This window comes from Anopheles marshallii, chromosome 2 (assembly GCF_943734725.1).
Source record: "Anopheles marshallii chromosome 2, idAnoMarsDA_429_01, whole genome shotgun sequence".
NCBI lineage: Eukaryota > Metazoa > Arthropoda > Insecta > Diptera > Culicidae > Anopheles > Anopheles marshallii.
In genome coordinates this window covers 72231984-72253722 of record NC_071326.1, presented here as the reverse complement: position 1 = coordinate 72253722, position 21739 = coordinate 72231984, and the positions used below count along the sequence as shown (strand labels likewise).

At 45.9% G+C, this 21739-nt stretch overlaps 1 protein-coding gene across 1 annotated transcript; it reads right to left on the bottom strand.

Moving 5' to 3' along the window:
* Positions 1-355: 355 nt before the first annotated feature.
* On the bottom strand, positions 356-20199 carry LOC128708787 (uncharacterized). The gene is made up of 6 exons (XM_053803768.1): positions 20046-20199; positions 7510-7597; positions 2050-2304; positions 1448-1580; positions 740-1346; positions 356-672 (listed from the first exon to the last, which is right to left on the bottom strand). The coding sequence occupies exons 1-6, from the start codon at positions 20197-20199 to the stop codon at positions 356-358; spliced, it is 1554 nt and encodes a 517-aa protein (XP_053659743.1).
* Between the last annotated feature and the right edge of the window lie 1540 nt (positions 20200-21739).

Here is a 21739-nt window from a genome sequence, read left to right as displayed (position 1 = left end):
GACAGTTAGCTGCAGCGACACTAAAACCTGGCATAGCATTTCTGCAGATCATGCGCTGGGAAATGGGTTTTTTGTTGTTTAGTCTATGTTGATGTCCCTTCGCGCACTACGATCATTATGGCAACAGTACATTGTGTTTGATATTCGTATGACTTACAGAGTTCCTTTTCCTATCCACAAAATTCCCCGCCCAGCTGCTGTTTATTGTAAAACATCATACTACTATACTACTATTAGCTGTCCTCGAAGTGAGTTCCGACTTATCTCACATGTCACTGAGTAATTTGCCCATTACTCACTCAGACAAAACGGTCGATCACTAAGCATTAGTGCAAAAAGTCCGTTTAGTACATCCCTATCCGTATACTCGACGCCGCTGGCTATTTCCGCCAGGGATTGGTGTCGGTTTATAGCAGAAGGGACGCATAGTGTTGTTCCATTGACCGTCGCTGCACTGGAAGTAAATGGCAGGTTGAAGATGTCCAGGGACATGGTAACCGTCGTTACACTTCACCTGGCACGCGGTACCATTCGGGACGGCCAGTTCGTTCGAAGCACTTTCGTTGTCTCTCAGATCACAGGCAAAGCGTCCATTTTCCGGCGGAATATCCAGCTGGCAATCGCCTGCAACGTTCGCCGTATCGCTATCGGCCGCATAATCGTCGGATACATCTAAGGAAGGAGAGTACGAATTGTTAGTAAAATGGTAAGCGATATGAGTCTCAAGAACTCGCATTACCATTAAACACGCAGTACGGTTCTTCTCCTTCCCACAGCTCATCCTCGCCACATTCGACGTAGGAGTTCGGTCGGCTAAGATAGCCCCCGCTCCGGCAATGGAACGTACAGCGCGAACCCCAGATATGCCCCAGACTGCAGCTTACTTTCAGATCGCGATTCTTCGGCTTGTACCGTTTGCACTGCTTCACGATCACCCGGTAACGCAGATCGCAGGTAAGCACCGTGTTGCCCGTCTGTTTGCTGATCACCTTCGCCAGGAAGCTGTACGGAGGCCCATTCGAATGGGGCAGCACAAAGTTTGCCTTCGGTCCGAACAGCGTTTCCAGCTCGTACAGTTCCTTGGATATCGGTCGTCCATTGCAGGTGGACAGGCACGGCGGTTCAATCATAACACCGTCCAGCCCTTTCCGTGCGATCGCCGTCCGCTCCGGCGGGCATCTGATACACAGATCGCCAATGTTTGTGAACTTCAGCTGTGGAGGTGATCCATTACGTCTGGGTCCACCGCCGGCCACCATACTGCCCGGTCCTTTAACGTGATGATGGGAACCGTGCTGTTGTCGTCCGTTTTTTCTTTTCGCCGAGGAATTACGTTGTCGCTGTACCTGCGAGATAGGATCAATAGGGGTATAAATCAATAATTTACCAGCGGTCGTCCTTGTGAAGGTCGTATCGTATCCCTTATGTCTGAGCGATCTCTACGTACAGCAGAATCTTGCTTGGTGGCAAACGCTAGCGTTAAGTTCTGGTCCGGTTCCAGAAATGCCTGACTACCCATCTCCAGCGTGACGGAGCCTTGCTGGACATTCTTGTACATACGCTGCTTTACCGTTGGAACTCTGTGGAATTGGAGATATTGTGGTGGGATTAGCTCTAGCGAACAAAACAACCTGCGCCAGTAGGAACACATCTATCAACATCAACATTGAAGGCACGCGGACAACGTACATACAGCAGGAACTCATGCAGGGTAGCATGAGTGTAACATAGATTGGACACTACTCGATGCTACAGCTGACTGCATTGGCGGGTAATGATTGCGTGATAAGCATTCGTTTGTTTCGCAGATGCAAATCGATAACTATCGGCGATTCTCCTGGGGGGGGGGGGTAGGGTACAAGGGTTTGCAGTACGATGACATATTGTCGCGTGTCCAGACACGCACCAGGTTCAACACCATCGGGACGGGTGGGGAGTTGTTTTAGTGGTAAAATTTGTAACTTATTGCACAGCGATCACGAGCCAAATGGGTTGGGGAATTGGGTGAAGACTTCGTTTAGACACGATAGAGAGTCATAACTTGCTTACCGATCGATCGATTTGCTATGGTGTTTATGAATGCTAGCGCCTATCTGATCGTTGACTGTACCGCCTGCGCCCGTGTTGCGCCCGACGCGGACGTCTCCGGTGCGGTGGTGGTGTACGCGTTGCGGCCGCAGAATTCGCCGACCCGCCGGCGATGTCACCCTACCTGTCGTTGCTGATGTTGCTAGCGGCGACGGCCCCTTCCACGGTAGCGCACCGTTTGTTTGCGGAGCTGTGCGTTTGTACGTGTTGGCGGTTCTGTTGGAAGTGGAAATCGAGCAAGATACTTGTACGGTACGCGTGTGTGAATGTGCGGTTGGGGTTGCCCCAGTGTGGTGTATTTTGTGTGTTGTCGATCAGTTGGCGGTGAGGAACTTGTTAAAGGACTCTTCACGAAGTACATGTCTAGAGCCCATCTATCCGCAGCCAAACTCGCTTGCACTGTTGGCATATGCATACATTTCTATTCCAGAGCACATACACAGACCCTTGGTGTGTGATCATGTGGCGGTGTCCGCAATACCCTTTATTTTTGTTGCATTTGTACTCACGGTACGCTATATGGCTTCCTACCCCGAACACCCGGTCGTTTAATGAGCATCGAGTTACCGTGTTCACGTTCACTTATCTAATCTCCCCATGCCAGGGCGAGTATTTATGTATCCGGCGATCGTGTCCGCCTCATGCAACTCATAACTCAACCGATGGCGTACGACTAAACGCTTCGATTGAGGATGCGAATTCTTCATGCCGCTGGTCTATGATTGGGCATAACGGGGTGGGGTTGAATAGATTTGCAACTTGCAGCTTCTGATATCGCACCGATTATTGTTAACACCCTCGTTTAAGCCTGTGCCCTGTGTGGTCTATTTAAAACAAACCATCACAAAACCATTGCTCAAGAGCGAGATTCTGTTTGAAAATACAGCTCAAGTGAGCGAGCCACGGGATTAACAACGAAATCAAGAGTGAGGATGATGATTGCAAACACACCATCTGACCCGGTCATTATCGTTTTCCCCCGTTACGATGATCGGACGTTAAATATCATTCTTCATTGGTTTCAATTATGATATTAGCAATGCTTTATACCCTGTACGTGCCAAACCTTACCACCTTACCACCCGTTCCAGCAACAGTACATTGTTAGCCAGGCCTTTCGGTTGAACAAATAATTTATTTCTAATGATAGTAATTATACCCCACCAGACATGATTTCAATTTCTTGGTGAATCAGGTGGTCTGCCGGACGAATCGGGATGGCGCTTGTAGGAGCCAAGGTGCTTGGGGGAAAATGTACGGCGAAACAAAAAAAAAAACGGAAACGCGGATAATTGAGACTCATCGTCGGGGAAGTTGATCGGTTAATAATCGGCAAACCGAACCGTACCCAGGCACCTTACGCAGCTTCTGGGGGCAATTTACTAGGGGGTGGGGGAGAGTACATAATCTGGTTTACTTGTACTATTCAGTGTCTTATCACGGGAGTGACACACGGAACGGAAGGAAAATCTTCGTTGGAGGTCCCATCAAGTGCAAGATATTGGGTCAGGTTCTACCGTACCGGATCGTTCCTTTAATGCGGGAAAAAATATTTTGTCCATATGTACGCAGTCATTAAAGTGGATCTCTTTTTCCCTCTTTTCAGCCAGTGTATGGTTGGCATCGTAGCGTGTATCATGCACGGTTTGCCCTGCTGGCCACATGAGATGGCGCGGAATTCTTCATCAATCATTCCACCGTGCACAAGCTGACGGACGGATTGACGTTGGCGAAGACTAAATGTTTGTTTACTGTGGGGAATTAGCACGCGGTATGGAACCCACCGCGTTTATGAAGGGAAGGTGGGCCACTTGAAGCACCCGGTGCAACACGAAACGCATCAGTTGAAGCATGTGGGTGGATTATTTGTCATCGGTGCAGATAAATTGGTTTATTTAGAGATCAATTCTAGGATTGATGACTATGCAAATGCGAACGTTCAATGCGGTTTCAAGTGTGCGTGGCCTTAGACGAGCTTACTGATTTCTGTCGAGATGTAGTTTTTTTTTTCTCCCTTCATTGCCCTACTCGGATTGTGTATGTTAAGTTGGTTGTTTCGCTGCCAATCGCTCGGCGCACTATCGCGTGACATCCAATTAGGGGGGTTGTATACGCGGGAACGGGAAATGGCAAAAGTATGTTTTCATTTTTACACGCTCAATCGCGTACCAGATTCCAGGTGCTCTTAAAAGCATCCGCTCCAAAACCAAAAAAAAAAGCTCAACACAAATGGCACAGGAAGCGCGTTTGATCGATCGAGTTGAGGAAAGTTTTACGGTTTCGTGTGGTGGTAAAATGAGTTTCGTTGGTTCGTCGAGTTAGTCGACTTGTAAATTGTGACGCTAATTGACATATCATCCTCTAATCTAATCGAGTTCCCGCTTGTTTGTACTCTCGTCTATACTTGGCCACCCCCCTGTTATAAGACTACCCGTTGGGCGCCGCATAAATTGAAAAGCCACATTCATCTGGCCGTAAATCTGGCTGCTGCTCTATAGGTTTATCGCAAGAATGTTTGAAAAGCCTGCGGGACACCATTACCATGGGCTACTGGGTTCCATTTAAGCTGTCGCGTGGGATCATGCTTTTTAAGGGCTTGGGAAAACTAATCCGTGATAGGTTGGCAGATAAAGATGTTTTACTAGCTATTATGTGGCCAGGGTAACGATTGTTTAGCTCCCGGGTTGGGTATTCCAGCGGTTCTAGGCTGCACCAGGGTTTATTGGTTTGTTCGTAGGGCGTAACGTTACAACACACCTGATGTATGGAGCATGTACGCAATACCGTACCGAATTGGTAGCTCTGATTGAAGCAGTAATTCACACCAGGGCACTGTTACCCATTGGTGCACCACTCGGGCAGCTAGCTTAGTGGTACAATCCGGAAGGCTTACATCGGCAGCAGACTTAGGCACCCAAGACCTAAGCTCGCACCAAACGATCAAACCAGCGCGGCAGTTACAAATGAAACTGTATAAATGCTAGATAAATCCAATGGTCAATAGCAATGTCAATTAATTAATTTTTCTCCTCCACCACCACCAGCTTGTGCTCCGGCGCTGCTACGTCCACGAACAAGCGGTAGCAAACGCCGCGCACACCGTGAACACGCGTCAAGACGTCGACGCACACAACACCGGCGAAGCGGTGGCGCTCTAGTCTGCCGTCGGGACAGCGTCTCGTCCTCCCAGGGTCTCCCAGGGGTAAGTGAATTAACAAAATTTACATACTCGGTACACTTGCGCGCTTTGCGCGAGTTGCAAACTGCCGCGCTGTTGGAGCCAGCCAATCATATTGAGATCCGCACCTGCAAGGTATTGAGATTGATCTGTTCTCGGTGGGAAGATTGCTGGAGCCTAGAGTCTTCGCACCGGTGGAAGGATGTTTTGCACATTGGTTGGTTTGTTGTTTTATTGCTCCGGTTTTTATTAGGTTATCGGAAGGTGAATGTTGCCCGGGAGTCGATTCCTGACGACCACAGGTAGATTTGTTGCTGCAGTAAAACATTCTATTTGATCGCAACGCTAATACCCGTGTACGTGTGGAGATAGACGAGAAATATTTTAACGACTAAATAACTTCATTAACGCACAGAACCATCTACCTCCTGCTGTGGGGAAAGACTACCCCAGCTCCCCATCAGAAGGATGAGAAATTGGCACGATTTTTTTCGTTGGAATAATTCAATCATTTAAAAAAAATATTATTTCATATCGGTGATCACCAAGGTGGGGCAAAATAGGCGCTCGTAAAGAATGTATTTTTCCCGCCGTTAATCAAAACGACAATTAATATCGCGTTTAAAATATGCACCGATCTGTGTGGCGATAAAACTGGGGACCAATAAACTATTTCTCCTCGTTTTTATTATGTTTGATTTTAGTACCAAGATTTTTTGTGTTAGATTCGCACAACTTCGTTAAGTATTCAGGGGCCTTTTGGCAAATTTTCCGACCCCTTGCATCCCGACTGCGGAACTAAGAAAAATTTTATTTTAAATGGTTTCATTCCATCACCAGTTTTGGGTCAGTTAGCCAAGAGCGCTGCATCGATTAGCGTTGAGGAAATGGCTTGAAGCACCGTCCGTCCGTTGCTCCAGTAACTTTGTAGCTCATGCACAGGAGGGAGTCTTCAGCTTCGCTTATTGTCCGGCTAAACGAGCATAACTAAGTTGCATTAGGCAGGCTCATTAAGCCCGCTGATCAAATAGCGCCTAGGTAAAAAAAGGGTGTGCTTTGTGTCTTTTGTGCGTCCGTCCGTTTCGCGCTACCGAGTCGATTGGTTTGTTCCGCGAGTGAGTCTTTAATCCTATTAGCAAGATGCAAATTGGCGCGGCAGCAATACGTTTGACGCTTTGCACCGTCGAGATGCCAGCTCCGCTCAGCAGGTCATTATCACCGAGGGCGTCGAGAACGGGGCCCGAAACGGGCAAAAGCCAGCTTACGGAAGATCACTTTTTTTCTGCGAGCAATTTCATTTTTTTTCATGCACCATGGGGTGACTTTTCATCTCGCTGTATTTTATTAATTAAGAAATCTTTCGAACCTGTCGTTCATAACGGCGGAACCAGTGGTTCGCGCTCAAGTGTGTTGTTCGGAAAGATTCATTCAAAGTATTTATTAAAGCTAGTGACAACAACAGTCGATGATCCAAATTCAGTAGAGATCTGCGACGGAAAACATGCGGCAATAAAAACCGCGAATTGGAGAACGTTTGGTGTGTGGTATAAATATTTTAAACGTTCTCTGTTCCATTTTCTGAAGCTCATCCTAGGACACAAGGAAGAGGAGGAGGGTCTCTTTGGGTGGGAGGGAGGACCTCCTGTGGGGACACCAAATGCTCATGTTTTGCTGTATCGCGCCATGCTGCGTGGCTGTTGGGCCTGGTGTCTGTCCATTAGTGTGGAGCATAAAATGTTAGTTGTGCTACCATCATCACCATGAAGGTGTGTTCAATATGGGACACCTCATTAAAAATTTCCTGAAGGTTTTCGCAGGTTTTTTTCCCAATTTTTTTTTTTTTTGGGTTTGGCAAACATTGGATACGATGACCAAACCCCGGATGCGTTCCCCTGGAATGTAGCAGCTCGGCGGGCACTTGCTTACTATAAATCAAAGAAAATATACTAGTTGCGATTTGTATGCCTGCGGTTGGACTTGCCTTTTGGCGAGAGAAATACCGGAGAGACACCTGCAACGGTGATCCGGCACTAACTTCGGTATAGGTTGGTTCCCCGTTTCGTAGTTCTAACTTCATGCCAGACCTTCGAAGGTCGGCAAGCGTGATTAAAAGCGTTTGATAAGAGGCACATGCATGCACGGTTGCAGCAGCAGCAGCAGCAGCAAGAAAAAAATACAGATCGACTAACGACAAACACATACACGGTGTGCAAAAGATGCAATGCAACACTCCAAGAGCAAACCTGTTAGCTGTTCCATTGGCTGCAATCGATGCGGTATGGTCGATGCCGGCACTGTAACTTCTCGGGTGGCACAAAGCGGTCGGCAAAACTATAGCATGAAAATGAGAGAAGTGGAAGAAGAAGAAGAAGAAGAAAACATGTATAAAAAGTGGCAAAATACTATGAAAATAAATGCATAACCAAAACACATATTCCCTCGATCGGATTAAATCTGGTCCCAGTGTTCGAGAGACATTGCCCGCTGGGAAATTAATTCAATCCCCCTTTTGATTTTGGCGAGGGAAATTTTTCCACACCGTGCTTATGCTTATTTATGGCGTTATGGTTGAGCTATTAGCTTATATGGTTAATTATTTATGATTTGTAAACGTTTGTCATTCGCGTTTCTTCCTGGCAGCAGCCGTGAATGTGCGATCGCCGTAAATCTGTCCCGAAAATTGCATCAGTTGGTTCGCCTTTTTTTGCGCTGGCCAGCGATACAGTATCCTTACGCGAGGCGAGGCGGGTTGTGGGTTAAAAATCTTGAATAATGTCCCGCCAGCGATTGCTACATATGTGATCATTAGCGGAAAAAACATGAACCCGGCTTGTCATAATGCGATCGTGGCGGTGAGTTTCGGTTCCGCGGTTTGAATCATCATTATAATTAAACGAAACATGGTCCATGGTGAACCAGAACATACCACCAAGCTAGGAGCAATTTGTAACAGGATGAAGAACAAAAATTCCGTGCTCGCGAGGCGGAAGAAGGATGTTACAATGTAAGGGGTGACATAAATAATACGACAGACCGGGCAATACATTTATTCAAATTGAGTGTTGTAATCGTGTGGTAATTGAAAGGGTGACACTCTTGTAAGCAACAAACAGCTTACCACTAGCCGGTCCGAACCCCGGTCTGTACACTACTGGGTTGATTCTTCTTGTAGATAAGGTAGCAATCAGGCTAAGAAGCTGTCAACAAATGTGAATAATTATCGCTGACATTAATCTTTCGACCTCTGCAATCGCGCCATCGCTTTCGCGCCGGTTGTCACACCTCCATAAATCAAACTATGATTATCTGCGCTAGAGGATCGACGGTCCATTTATATGCATGAGGTGTTTAATTCTTCATAACGCTCCTAAAAAGGCAGCAGAACCCGAGAGTGCGTTCGTTTTCCTAGCGTGCGGGAGAAAGATAAACGCTTCCGATGTTCGACACGCTCGATCGAAACGAAAAGAAGGATATGGAAAGAAGTGCATCTCATGGCAACGGATGCAGCTCTTGCACGCTTTGCCTCTTTTAGTTAATTAAGCCGAATCGCAGGTTAATAAAAGCTCGATCGATGATGGTGGCTTTAGTGTTTGTTATTTTTATTCTCTCTCGTTTGTTTAAGCTACTGTTGAGTCGTTAGAACAGAGAAACTCGCCAACAATCATTACCGGGGGACACCTAATGATGCGAATATGGGCAAGGTGGTAATGTTCGATGAGCTTTTAAGCGTTTTAACAACACACGCAGTGGATGTTTAATGTGCATTTCATGGTGAACGCAAGGAAAAGGAGAATAGCTTGCAAAAAAGAGAGATCAAAAAAGGTCCCGAAAAACAGGAAGACGATAAATAATGCTTCCAAATGTAGCACATTGACCGATTCGTTGTGGACCGGTTCTTTTCACTTGGCCACGTTGGCGCGTTGCACATTGAACAGAGCGTAATTAATTTTTCTTTAGCAACAGATTACATACGAAGAGGCATCGGTTCGTACTTTGTTGCTAACGATCACGAGCGGATTGAAGCTGACAGGTGGTGGATTCGGTACGGTGTGACTCACCAGACTTATCGGTCCAGGGTTCTAAACTAGACTGAACCGCATATAGACTCCGGATTATGGTGAATATTCATACTCAATAGTGTGAAAGTGACATATAGACCAAAGAGAGAAGAGAATGGGATGTTATCTCTCTCTGTATCAATCAGAAATCCTACCCGCAATATTTGAATTGTGACGATAGTGTGGACCCTCCTCCAAGCAGCAGTGTTTGAACTATTTTTAGTTCACCGCCACCCTACTTTTCGAGTATGCGAATTCTTCCGGTAGAGATATTCTAACGCACACCACTGCCCCTGCTTCCTGACGTCAGCAATCAAAAGTTTTGTTGAAGTTGAAGCTGAAGATCGCCGGTTGCACATTCTCCGATTGGCGTGCATTGCAAATTTGCGTTGTTTATCTTCAACCCCGCTGGAATTCGAACTATGCAGTAACGTTTCAAGATGCATTGTTTTATTTGCTGTGCTTATCTGCCACTATTTGCTGGTGTATTTGCAATCGTTACTAGGAGGGGAAATATTGCTACAGCTGCCATTCTCCACCATGGATACAGTGGTGAGATGTTACCAACAAGATAATGATGCGGGTCTCAACAACTGGAGCTGTCGTCTTCATTGGCAAGCAATTAAATTTTAACGTGAAGGTACCTCATTTCCCAGCCGACCAACTGCAATCCCCAAAAAGTACACGGGAGCTGTCGTCACTAATTAATTCTTTCCCAAACGGTGGCGATCCATTTCGATCGTACTGCGTCACGGTATTGCGGCGCAGTGATAAAATGGCGCAGGCAACCATGAAGTGTTAAGTTTGTCGAACAGTCTGTACTCATCTGGTAACCACTAATTGGTGCTGAATTCGTCGATTTGCCAAAAGTTCAACGTCTGGTTTGGTCTGGTCGTGTTGTCTTCTAAAGAGAGTTACCGTGTCGTTCGGTTTTGTGCAACAGACTCCAACTGATGCGTTCTGTAAATTGCGAGTTGCGGCAATCAAGACAGTGTGCGTGGTCTAACCGAATTGAATACATTACGCCGGATTGCGGGGACTGTAGCAATTGCGAATGACTTACGGGAACTTACCGTCTGTCGTCAACTAGAGCGTCAAACTGTTTTTGGCAACCTGTCAAGACGTTCATTAGACGGTACAAAACGGTGCCGCACATCTGCAACACAATATGGTTTAATGTATCGTCCTGGCTTTTGTGTTCCCCTTTACTATTTGACCTCCAAAAGATAGAAGAAAAAAAGATTTTTGCTGTGCGTTGCACATCTTGCAGGCAGGCAACGTTTCGCCCTGTCATCAAAGGGTACATACAGGTCAACCGTGGCCACGCTCTGTGGCCACTGGGGTAATTGGGGCCTTTTGTTACAGCTTACAATTTGCGCACTCTAATTGAAGCCGGACGGCTGGATGTGATGTGCACCGATACGCCAATGACACGACAGATTGTATCCCGAAGGAAGAGCGCTGCGTGTGGGCTGCATCGGGTCAGACAAGTAGAGGTTCAATCAAATAGAAGGTGGTGTGAACTGCATGTGACCCATTGCTGATTGCATTTCCAATGCCCGGGACAGAGGTTGTTGTTTGACAGTTGACACGAGGGCGGCTTGAACGACGCCAATGGAGCCCGCAATTGCCCAACGCCATGCCCGGTCTGAAGTGTACTTTTCCCTTTTCCAAAGTATTTCGAAGTGCATCGCAGCAAGCCATGCTAGAGCCAATTGGAGGTCAAGATAACTTCTATGGAGTGTTGATCGAGAGTCTCCCTCACCCCTCCTAGAGAGCTGATACAGTTCGTCAGTTTTGCGAGCTTAAGTACGCTTTTCACACCCCATTAAAACAGGTCGCAAGGATATTATGACCACTCGACGACATTAACCGCGGTGGTCGCGGTGGCAGTCGTTGGAAGTTAACTGAGCCGGCACTATTTTATTGCTCTACGGCTATTCCACTGCCAGCACGCTCACCGCGTCGTTCAATATTGATTTTAGCTGGCCACGTCTGAGACGGTCCGCGCTCTGCGGTGCCGACCAAGGAAACCCTTGGCCTTCGTCTTATGATTTATGTGCTGTTTTCACATACAGGGAGGGGGGTTGTTTTTTTTTTCGTACAGATCGGTTTGTTTTCGGGATCAGTCCCAGGTAGGTTTTAATAGGTTGTGCTACCATATCTCGATATCGGTGTTTCCTTTTGCACCCCGCGAGCCGTGAGTTAAGTTGCATCCCAGCGGGCGTTGAATTAGTTTTTTTTTCTACCTTTCGGGAAACGCTTAACCTTTACGGGTGTAACTTTAAGCAGTCCCTGTTTAACGCTTCTCTCTGGTTTGGAGATGTTTTTTTTGTCGAGCCCGCAGTCTCAAGAAGGTGGGAAAAGGGCATCCAAACACTAAAATTTAAATATTCCAACGACTTGCAAAAACCATAAATCTATTAGCAGCCAATAGTCGCAAATCAAAACATTCCGCGGGACGTCCGCGGCCTGAGGATGTTGTATTTTACGATTAAAAACTAATTTTTCTTCATTTTGCACGGTAAAATTGCGAACAAAAAATAAAACAGCAATATTCTTTGTTTTGTGTGGCATTTGTTTGATCTGCTCTTAGGCGCACAATGGACGCGGCAATGTCTTTATGCATGAGCTGAACCACGAAGGTAGTTGATTTATGGAGCATTTTGTGTGAAATGCTTTTCAATTTGTTTTACCTTAAATTTGTGCGGTTTATGAGTGTTTTGTGCCGGTCGGGGACTAAAAGCATTCCACAAAGCCCCACAGTGGTTTGGCTGTTCGTTTCAACGGACGCCGGAGTTCTTGAGTGTGTCCTCGATTTTATGCGAAATTTACGATTGTTTATGTGAATATTTGATTTTAAAGGTGTTTTTCATACAGCACGTACCCTGTGTCTGATTCTGCATGCGCGTTGAGTATCGCACTGGAAGCAGATGGGTGATGGTGATCGCTTTTTTGGACGATCAATGTAAACTACCCTCGGAGGGGGGGGAGGACTCGGTAAGCGATCGGTCACATTCTGACTTGCGCTGCAATAAATAAAACTTTCACCAGCAACCATTAGCGATTAGTATTTTTAGCAGAAGCGCAACGAATTAATTGGTGGTGTCTCGTATGATATGACAACTTGTGGTCAACGCATCTGTAGACGAAAACGGACCCAACAACCCACACCCGGGGGTACCACATTATATCAAAAAAAAAAAAAAACCCCGCACAAAACAAAACAAACTAGACCGAAAACAAATGTTTCCCACCAGCTAAAAACCTTGCTCGCGGTGTGATATCCATCGGTGTGGCCGGGCCACCAGTTAGCGAATGATGGATGGTATGTTTTGACGATTTGGTTGGCGTTAATCTTGAAATCGCACACCCCGGGCCCGGGGTGCAGTTTGCGAAAAGCGAACAGTAGATAAGATCACACTGCGCTGCGGTTCCGAACCAGAAACGCTAGCGACAAATCGCACAAAGATGGTTGATGTTGGATCAACGTCACGCAACGTTTACGCCTGACGAAAAGGACATTAATTCAACCGATGGATGAATTCATTTCGCGGGTTTTTGGATGGTTTACCAGCGCGAGAGAGGGAGAGAGAAGCATCGTTTAGCATGGGAAAAGAAATGAATAAAAAACGAAACAAAACCTCGACTGAAAGACGGGCTTGTTCTATCGACAAGTTGAAGTTATTTGGCACAAATGTTCACACTTCCACGGATCGTAGAAAAGTGATCGCGTAAAGCATTTCGCCCGGTGATTGATACATCTTGTTTATGGAGATTTCGAAAAGCAAAAACAAAAACGTTAACATTTCAAGGTGAAATTATTAGTTTAAGCTTTTGTCAAATGTCATTGGGTTGGGGGTGGCCAAACAAACACACAACGGAAATGGATTGCAATCTGCCTCAATCTTGTCGTGTTAACGGACGTGGAATTGGATATGGTAAGCATATAAATCACAGCCCCAGCCCTGCATCCTTACTCGGACAAGTTTATTATTCACCATCATCGTGTCGTTTAGTGCATGCATCAAAAAAAGTGCAACCAAGAGCGAAACGGACATTACCCGAAGGGTCGTCCGGTGAGTGCTTTTAATTTTGTCGGTTCTCCCGCGTTTCGTAAAATGATTAATTTGCAATCGTTTGTGTGAAATGTTGATTTGCCACGCCGAAATGGGTGCTCAGTTTACCGTAAAAATGTGATTAATGGGTGCGGGGTTTGCACGTTTTGTTTGGCAAATGCTCATGTCATGAAAAGGAATTTACGGCACAAGATTGTGTCGCCCGTTGTCGTTTTGTTCGAGTTGGTAATATTTGGACAGAAGGGCGTAATGGATGTATTTATATGTAAATTCCCTTTTTTTGCTCTATAAATAAACGTTATGATGTAAGCCGTGAAACTCTTCCCAAGGCAAAGATATTAAATATTTATATTTTAAATAGCTCAATCCAATCCCTAACGTTATCCCCAGCGCCAAGGGATTAGATGATCGAGCGCTGTTTGGATTTAAGTATATGATCCATTTTGTTTTATTGCAAATCAAGCATAAGGGATAAATATTTGTACAGCACTGCCACTCGACCTTGGAATGTTTTGCTGCGGTCCGCACACGCACGGCAAGCAATTGGCCGTGTGTCTCTGCGGTGCAGATGTGTCTGATCTTGTTGAAGTTGCGGTTATTATGGTACATCTCCCTCTACCCACAGGTTTCCGCCACAGACGAATCGTTGGTTCGCATCCAACGAGGTCCGATGGAATTGGTTGATCGATGGACCGGATCGATCAAATTGCTCAATAAATTCGACACCATACTGTCACCGGATGTGATCATTATGCATCTTGCGCACGATTGTGTCGAGACGATCGATATGCATATTTGCCAACATCTCAGCAGGCAAGTGTTTTTTCGCAGTTTTTTCTTGTGCCCGTATATGCTGAAAGTTGTAATGTTATCTAAGTTGAGATAGCAGATGAACTAATTTAATTTCCATCCATTATCACCCTGTCCACGTTTACTGAAACATCACTCATAATTGCAGCACGATAGGATACCGAACCAACCGAAGAGATAAGTGGTTGTTCCCTATCTCTAGCAAAGCACCACAGTCCCTACCGTTCCCACCATCACACTATCGGCGCAACAATTTGCTGGGGAAGAAATTTTTGCTAAATAAACATCACCAACACCGCCAAACTGGCGGGTGGTAAGCTTTGTTTGTTTATACTTATCCAGCAAAAAAAAACGGCAGGAAAAGTACTCCCTCGTACACATGAGCTAGCTGAAGCGAACCAGAGGAACATTTTCCAATTTGATTGGCATTTCAGCGGGCGGAATGATGGAAGCAGATTGGACAGAAGCAGAATAGTTTATTTGGTTTGCATGAGCGAAAGTTTAGGTTCGCTGCACGGTAGTGCTCACAGCTGGTACTTAAACGGTCCGTTTAATGCATCGTTAGCCCTGCGATTGACGTAAGGCGAACGAATATGGAATGCGGAATTGTGGTACTATGGTTTGTACTAAAAAGTGTTCTAAAATACTCGACTAATGTTACGTCAAGTGTTTTTTATGTGTGTTTATTTTTACTCATGATCAAACGGCTATTGGTAACTCCATCTATGGTACAATTCACGTTAGTTTGGAAAGATTTCCTTCTCCGAACATTAAAAGGGCACCTTATTACGTCTAGTGTTGTGAGAGAAGATTAATTTATATGAGTCTTTAGAGAGGAATAATTCAAATCCAGAATCGACTCTCAGAAAAGAGTCATAAATCCCCATAGATTCAAGAATTCTCAAAAAATTTCATGTTACTGCGTGTATGAAAAGTGTTATTTTAGAAGCAAAAAGAATACAAACAACTCTCAAATTGTGATTAGAATGGAAAAGAAATACAGAATTCTTCATTGAGTCCAAAGCTTCTCTCAGATTTATGAATTTAAATTAGTTTCTTCCGGCCCCAGTTACGCCTAACCAACAGTTCTCATCGATTCAATATTTCTCCCAGAACAAAAAAGGGAAGTTGATAACATTCTTCGCGTACTGGTGAGTTTTGTCTAACTTCCAATTCCCATCGACTCACCACGATCTAATGACGCTGCATTTAAAAGTCATCCATCTCTGTGCTTTTCAATTTCCTCCCGGGCCAATTGTGTTTCCTTTCTGACCCGGCTAGACATTGATGCGTCAATTCGTCCTGCTTCCAAGGCTTTGGGACCGAGGACCCCTCCCCCCCATCCATCCGCAATAGAGACATGACCGGGGTTGCAACGGTGGCCTCGAACTGCTGTCATTAGAACAATCCAAGCAGTGCAACGGGCTGCTACGACCAAACCCCAGCCAGTGATGGTGATTGATGGCGGTCACTTAAGTGAATCTAATTTCCTCGACCCGCGACAGTAGCATGCGACACGTACTAATTAAACCAGGTCCTGTTTGTTTTCAGTGGGAAAATCGTTTTGTGTCCGGTTTTGCAATTGTTTAGCAGGCTTGTGAGTTGGTGGCAAATGGGGGACTTGCAGCTACCCGGCCCGGTGTGGTGCATTACTGACCGTGATCTATCGTTTGCTATGATTGGGCCCGTTTGGCAGCGAGCGTAAGATGACATCTTGATATGCTTAATAGATGATTAGATCGTGCGCGTGGAACAATGTCTTTATGGGCAATGCTGACAGGCAGCTAAATGGGTGTACTTGGACCCCGGGCAGAGTATGATTGACGAAGCCATTGCACACTAACGATGCTGGTGATTACTTCAAATGGAATGGTAATGGATATTTGCTATTGAAACCTTGTTGCGGAGAATGATAGTTACAGTATGTACATATGCATATTATGCCGAGTTGTCAGGACCGTGTAAACACAGGTTTTTGCTTCGAAGAATGCTGCAGTTTGGTAAATGGGCAAAGCGATGGAATTTGGTATTTATAATGAGTAATTTGATACGTTCCATCTTCGAAGATATGGGCTTTTAATTTGCCATGTTTTAAGCTAAGTTGTAGTTTAATGTCCGATTCTTTTTTTTGGGCTTCCACACCTAAAACAAAGAACACTTCGCGCTTGCAATAAAAAACTGCCCAACAGCCAACCTAACCGCTGATGAGCACACGGAAACTAACCAACCATGGCGACTGCACATAAACAAGCCACTCTGTCACCGGGAAGAATATTTGCGACACGATCTTCAAGGTGGCGTCGGACCGTTTTAGCGGCCACTTTTATTTCGTTTTGTCCTGTGTCGCGTGCGAAATCTACAGACCGTATCGTAGCGCCACTTGTTGTGCGGATGCGGCTCAACAAGCCGGTTCAGCATCACACGTTGCGTGTACGGTCGTCGCGTTCAGCCACGAGTTGTGCGGGTGTGATCAGCCGGGCGGCGAAACGGGAATAGGGAATTGGGGTAATGACGGGCGAAATTATGATTCAATCACAGGCGTAAATAAAATCGTTGCAATCGTTGAATTTTAATTGACTGTCATATCGGAACATGTCATCTCGGCGATGTTGTACTACGAGTAAAGGGAAGGCATCAGTAGTAGTAGTAGTAGTAATCATTGAGACACACCAGGGAGCCGAATGGAGTTGACCCATTACTAAAACGGTCGAGTCGAGATGACTTAGACGATGTCTTCTACGAGTAGTAAATTATTTTGCGTTGCATCCCAGAACATATTGTCCGTTTCACGGCAGGACAAACCTCTCTGCCTACCAGTTCCTATAACACACAAGCGATAGCATACGAGATATTGGAGATTTATTGAATCGGGACTGTGTGGAAACAGTGAGCTGGTGGTGTGAGGTGAAGTTTGACGCCACCGTAGACGACTGGTCTCCGTCATGTCTGCCCAGCGTAGGTCAGGTAGGGTTAATGGAGTGTGATTTTGAGGATGACAGCTTCTAAACGGTCCACCCGCACAGGGTCGTAGGATGCGTCCGGACGTTCGATAGTGCGTCAAGTGTCAAGTCTATTCCATGAGCTTAATTCGCTTAATTCGTACAGTTTTTTGGCGCGAGCTGTCAGCCCTGAAGACACCTTAATGGGCACTGTAGCGAAGTTTCGCAATGATATAGTTCCCTGATTGGTTGATTGTTGGAACAAGGCAGAACTGCAGTTCTTTTTGCATCTTTTCGTCCAAAAAATGCCCTATATTTGCGAAGCAATACTTCTTCCACCCGACACCATACATGCACTTATTGGCATCATCGGGGGAGATCATTGATCTTTCCTTCGATGGGCGATGATGTTTGCTTACGTTGTTTGGAAAGTTGTTTTACACGTTGTTCACGCGCAGGTTGCAAATATTTCAAAAGGAAGAACTTTTTTAAAAATAACCTTTGCCGCACTTCAAACCGCAAATAAACCACACTAAGGAATGAGTAATTAGCTAAGGCAACGGACGGACGAGCAAAGGAACCGCTCCCAGCAGTTAACGGCGTAACTTGACTGCTCTGTATCTCATCGACTGAAGCGTGAAGTAAATAATGGCCGTACGCTGGTCACTTGCTGCGGGCAAGTGTTGAAAGATTTTTGAGGAAAGCAAATTTTACATCAACGTTTGCAATCGATTTCCCTACCAAAACATAACTGGAAGACCTTGAGCAAAGGTTCACCCGGGCAGACAGAGATGCACGTGTACCGGGGCGGTTTGTTATGAATTTTTGTGTGGGACCACAAAACCACACGTTTTATGAAGTTTATGCTTATTTTAGAAATTTTTCTACCGGTCAAACGTAATGGGGCACGCTATTGACACCTCATTTAAATGCGAGCGTCCGTCGGGTTGGCGCGGCTGATCGTTGCGGGCCAGCTACATAAAAAACTGGACGATCATCATCGATCGCAATCGCGAGACCGACCGCTCAGTCACCGATATCGGGTTCGGTTACTCAAACTTTATCGTCCCGTCCATCGACGGTCGTTTTTCTTCATACGGAACATCCCGAAAGAAACTGATCGGAATCGAATTTAATTATGTGGGTTGCCGCGCGCCTGCCGGTACCGGTGGCGTACCTCGTGGAAGACGGATCGCAGGGGTCAACCGAGATGCGTTAGTTAGCGTTTGCATAATAAAACGATTTAATTTAACCAAAGGCCATTGAAATGATAATTTAATTACTTTGGGACATTCGCGTGGCTGGGGCCGTAATTATTATAAATGTTTCGGCTGAGTGAAGCGAATGGGTTTTGGGACTAATGAAGTTTACATCGCTGTATTATTGCAGCCATTGTTTTCGGCGTCTTCCATTCTCTGCTTATTCGAATCGGTAGAATGTAATGTTTTGGGAAGGGTATTGTTTCGAAGAACGAAACTTCAATCAGATGCCTACGATGAAGTTGGACAAATATTTAGCTAAACTAATCGACAAATGTTCACTGGTGCTTCTTCCCGGCCACCGGTTGAAGTGTACCGTCGGAGAGGTTCGCGAGCATTAGCATCGGCAATTTGCACCATGAAAGCACTCGACCGGTTGATGAAGCAGGCGCTAACGCTAATACTCTGTTGACAACATCTCTTACCGGGCACTGAAGTGACTCGTTACAATGGGGAGGACAAAGCAAAACTGTCCACAGCATACCATTAAACGCCTGAAAAAGGTGGTAAATGGCACATTAACGATAGTGTTAATCGACGCTGAGTGCTTCGCACTTGTTATAAAAGTGTTTACACTTACTACTTTGTACCGCTTTGTACTGTTATTGGGTGTTATTTCGCCAGCCATGAAACATATATTGAGTCTACGGTGGAACAAAAGAACAATTCGATTTTCTCCTGAATTTCTCCGTTATCAATCATGCTCGTTAGCGGTGCAAATGGGTTTCTACCCAGGCGTGACATGAACATTCGGTTTGGCACTTGTGCTAAATATTCTCGTTGACCCTCGTGTACATGGCGTGGTTTAGAATGTCTGAGGTTAGTATGCAGCACTCAGACCCCCGAGCAGTGACAGTGATTTGCTGGCAACACTGGCAAAACAATATGTTCATCAGGGCGAACATATTACCGTGGATCACCCCCTCGATCTCTTTGGTGGATATGCGACTCCAAAGACACTGCTTAGGCGGTGCGGCCGTATGGCCTGCAGAATGCAATTAAATTTCAATTTCTCTCCAACTTTCGCGGTTTGCATCGTGCGCCGACGAAAACGAGTGTGCGAGATACGCACGGATCGGCCTGTCAGCCAGTAAATGCACCGTAAGTAATGGTCAGTCATTTGTCAAGCCCCAAAGGGAACACATTAAGCACGGGTGGAGGATAGCAACAACTAAAAAATGAAGCCATCCATTTCTCCAGCACCTTCTGGTAGTGGTGGCTGCCGTAGCTGCCGTGCCATAGAAAACGGTTAAATGATACACCTCACGAAGATCAGGTATATCGCAGCCGGTGATACCCCTAAGGCTTCGTCACGTGCGGATCCCGATCGTATTATTGTAATTTATGTCCTCCTTAAGAAGTGATTACTTCCATTAAACGTGCCACCCCCTCAACCCCAAATGGTTGGTCGTTTTTATAAATTAACATAAAATAAATTAGAAGTATGTGAGCTGTAACAAAGAACCGGAAAATGATGTCGGCTCGATCGCCTGAGGTAATAGACGAGACATTAGGCGACTCACAGCTGGTGTTGAGGTGCTGTGATAGAATGTTTATCTTTCGGCAAACCCGCTACACTATCGCGGTGAGTGGCCGTTAGTGTGGCTTGTTGTTTACCGGCTATTATGACTTACCTGCCAGAATGAGCAGCAGCGCTGCCAGCGCCCGGAGACCGATCATTTGTCGCCCGGTTGACAAATGGTGCTGTGGAGCGTGTCGGCGACATGGCGTCCGCCCGTCAGCGCTACTCCACCAACCCCATGCGCGTGGGGTGGCGTTCGGGGACATGTTCGTTACACCAACCCAGCAAATTAGATGCTGAAATTGCGACACTTGCACGGAAGACGCTATTTCCGAGTGTTACGCTCTCACCCACCGATTAACACGTTTTCAATCACCTTAATGTGGCACTGCTTTTATCTCATGCACTTTACACGCGTGACACCGAGGTATGCTGTGGAAATAAGAGATTAATCTCTTGCGTTACGTTGGGGTGTATGGGGATGTGGTGCAGAGTGGTTAGTTCCGTTCTGGGCATTCTAGTTTCTTGGGCAGAATTTTTACGTGACCGCACACGGCGTCTTTGTTACGGACGACGACACCACCGCCATGATCGTGATTGAGCGGAAGGGAACTTTCTTTCACGTTTGCCTTTCGCAACTTGTCCTGCCCTTATATGCGTTTCGGCGGTTTGTTAATTGTCATCCGGTATGATTTATGTCCGCGCTTGAGTTTCGTGGTTTCGCGCTCGTTTCGTTGGTGATGCGTGTGGTTATTATTATTATTTTTTTTCGATGTTCCGCCACGGTGTGTGTCATTTTATTTTTCAAACATACAGCCGTTTTTGGTGGGATCGAACGTATGACACTCCATTAACCATCCCAACAGTGGTGAATGTTTGGTGGATTATTTTAATCCCGTCGGGAAACTGTGCTCAAAACAATCCGCACCGTTAATGACGAATGATGAACCGTACCGTGAGGATTCGGTCGCGAACACTCACTAAACAACTCTCCCGGCGTGATCGCGTATGCAAATCATCACGCACGCACGCAAACACTGGTGATAAATTATGTTTACAAGCCACACTCACCCACTGTATGTAAATGTCGATCGATTCGGTTAGCTTTTCGGCAACGCGGATTAACCACACCACTCTCGGTCAGACGTCTAGCACTGCCTTTACCTAATTATAACATTCCACACAGGGAATCCAGCAAAACAATACCAGTACCGACGGACAAACCGTACCCGGGTGAATGTAGTCGCGTGGGAAAAATGTGGTATCCAAAAACACAAAAACCGGCAGACACAGGGGGGACAGAACGCGAAAGTGAACCCGGGTTTTTGGCTCGCGGTGGACCACGAGTATCTTCCCGCATGACAAATAGCGAAATAATCTAATCATCCACACACCGCTGCTGGTGGTGGTTGTGAAGATCCCATGCTGAAAGTACCGGACATTTGTCATACTGGATACGTTTAAGGTAAGGTGAGGGTTTCTGTTACAAATATATATCATGTTCTGTGCCAGAATGAAAGACTTCCTTAAAAATGACCGTTTATAGAGTGCGATATTTTGTGGAAAAAGATCATTTTAATTGGCACGCCCGGTCGCGTCCATTAATTTAATTTGTTCAGCATGCGAAAAAGCGCCTCTTAAGCGGTTTGGAAATCGATGGATAGCGTGTGTGGATTTAACACCAGCCTATTAGTAATAAATGCCAGCAGGGAGAGAGTGCAAATCTGCTGTCCGGTCACGTCCACGGGTGTATCGTGCATTCGGAGCCTTCCCCATTGCTGCTGCACCATTAAATTATTTGATCGA

Coding starts and splice junctions, on each gene's coding strand:
- LOC128708787 (XM_053803768.1), bottom strand. CDS start 20,199: ATGTCCCCGAACGCCACCCCACGCGCATGGGGTTGGTGGAGTAGCGCT. Junction 2,305..7,509: donor GCCAATGGAACAGCTAACAG/GTTTGCTCTTGG, acceptor CACTTCCAACAG/AACCGCCAACACGTACAAAC. Junction 1,347..1,447: donor CCACCAAGCAAGATTCTGCT/GTACGTAGAGAT, acceptor CCTATCTCGCAG/GTACAGCGACAACGTAATTC.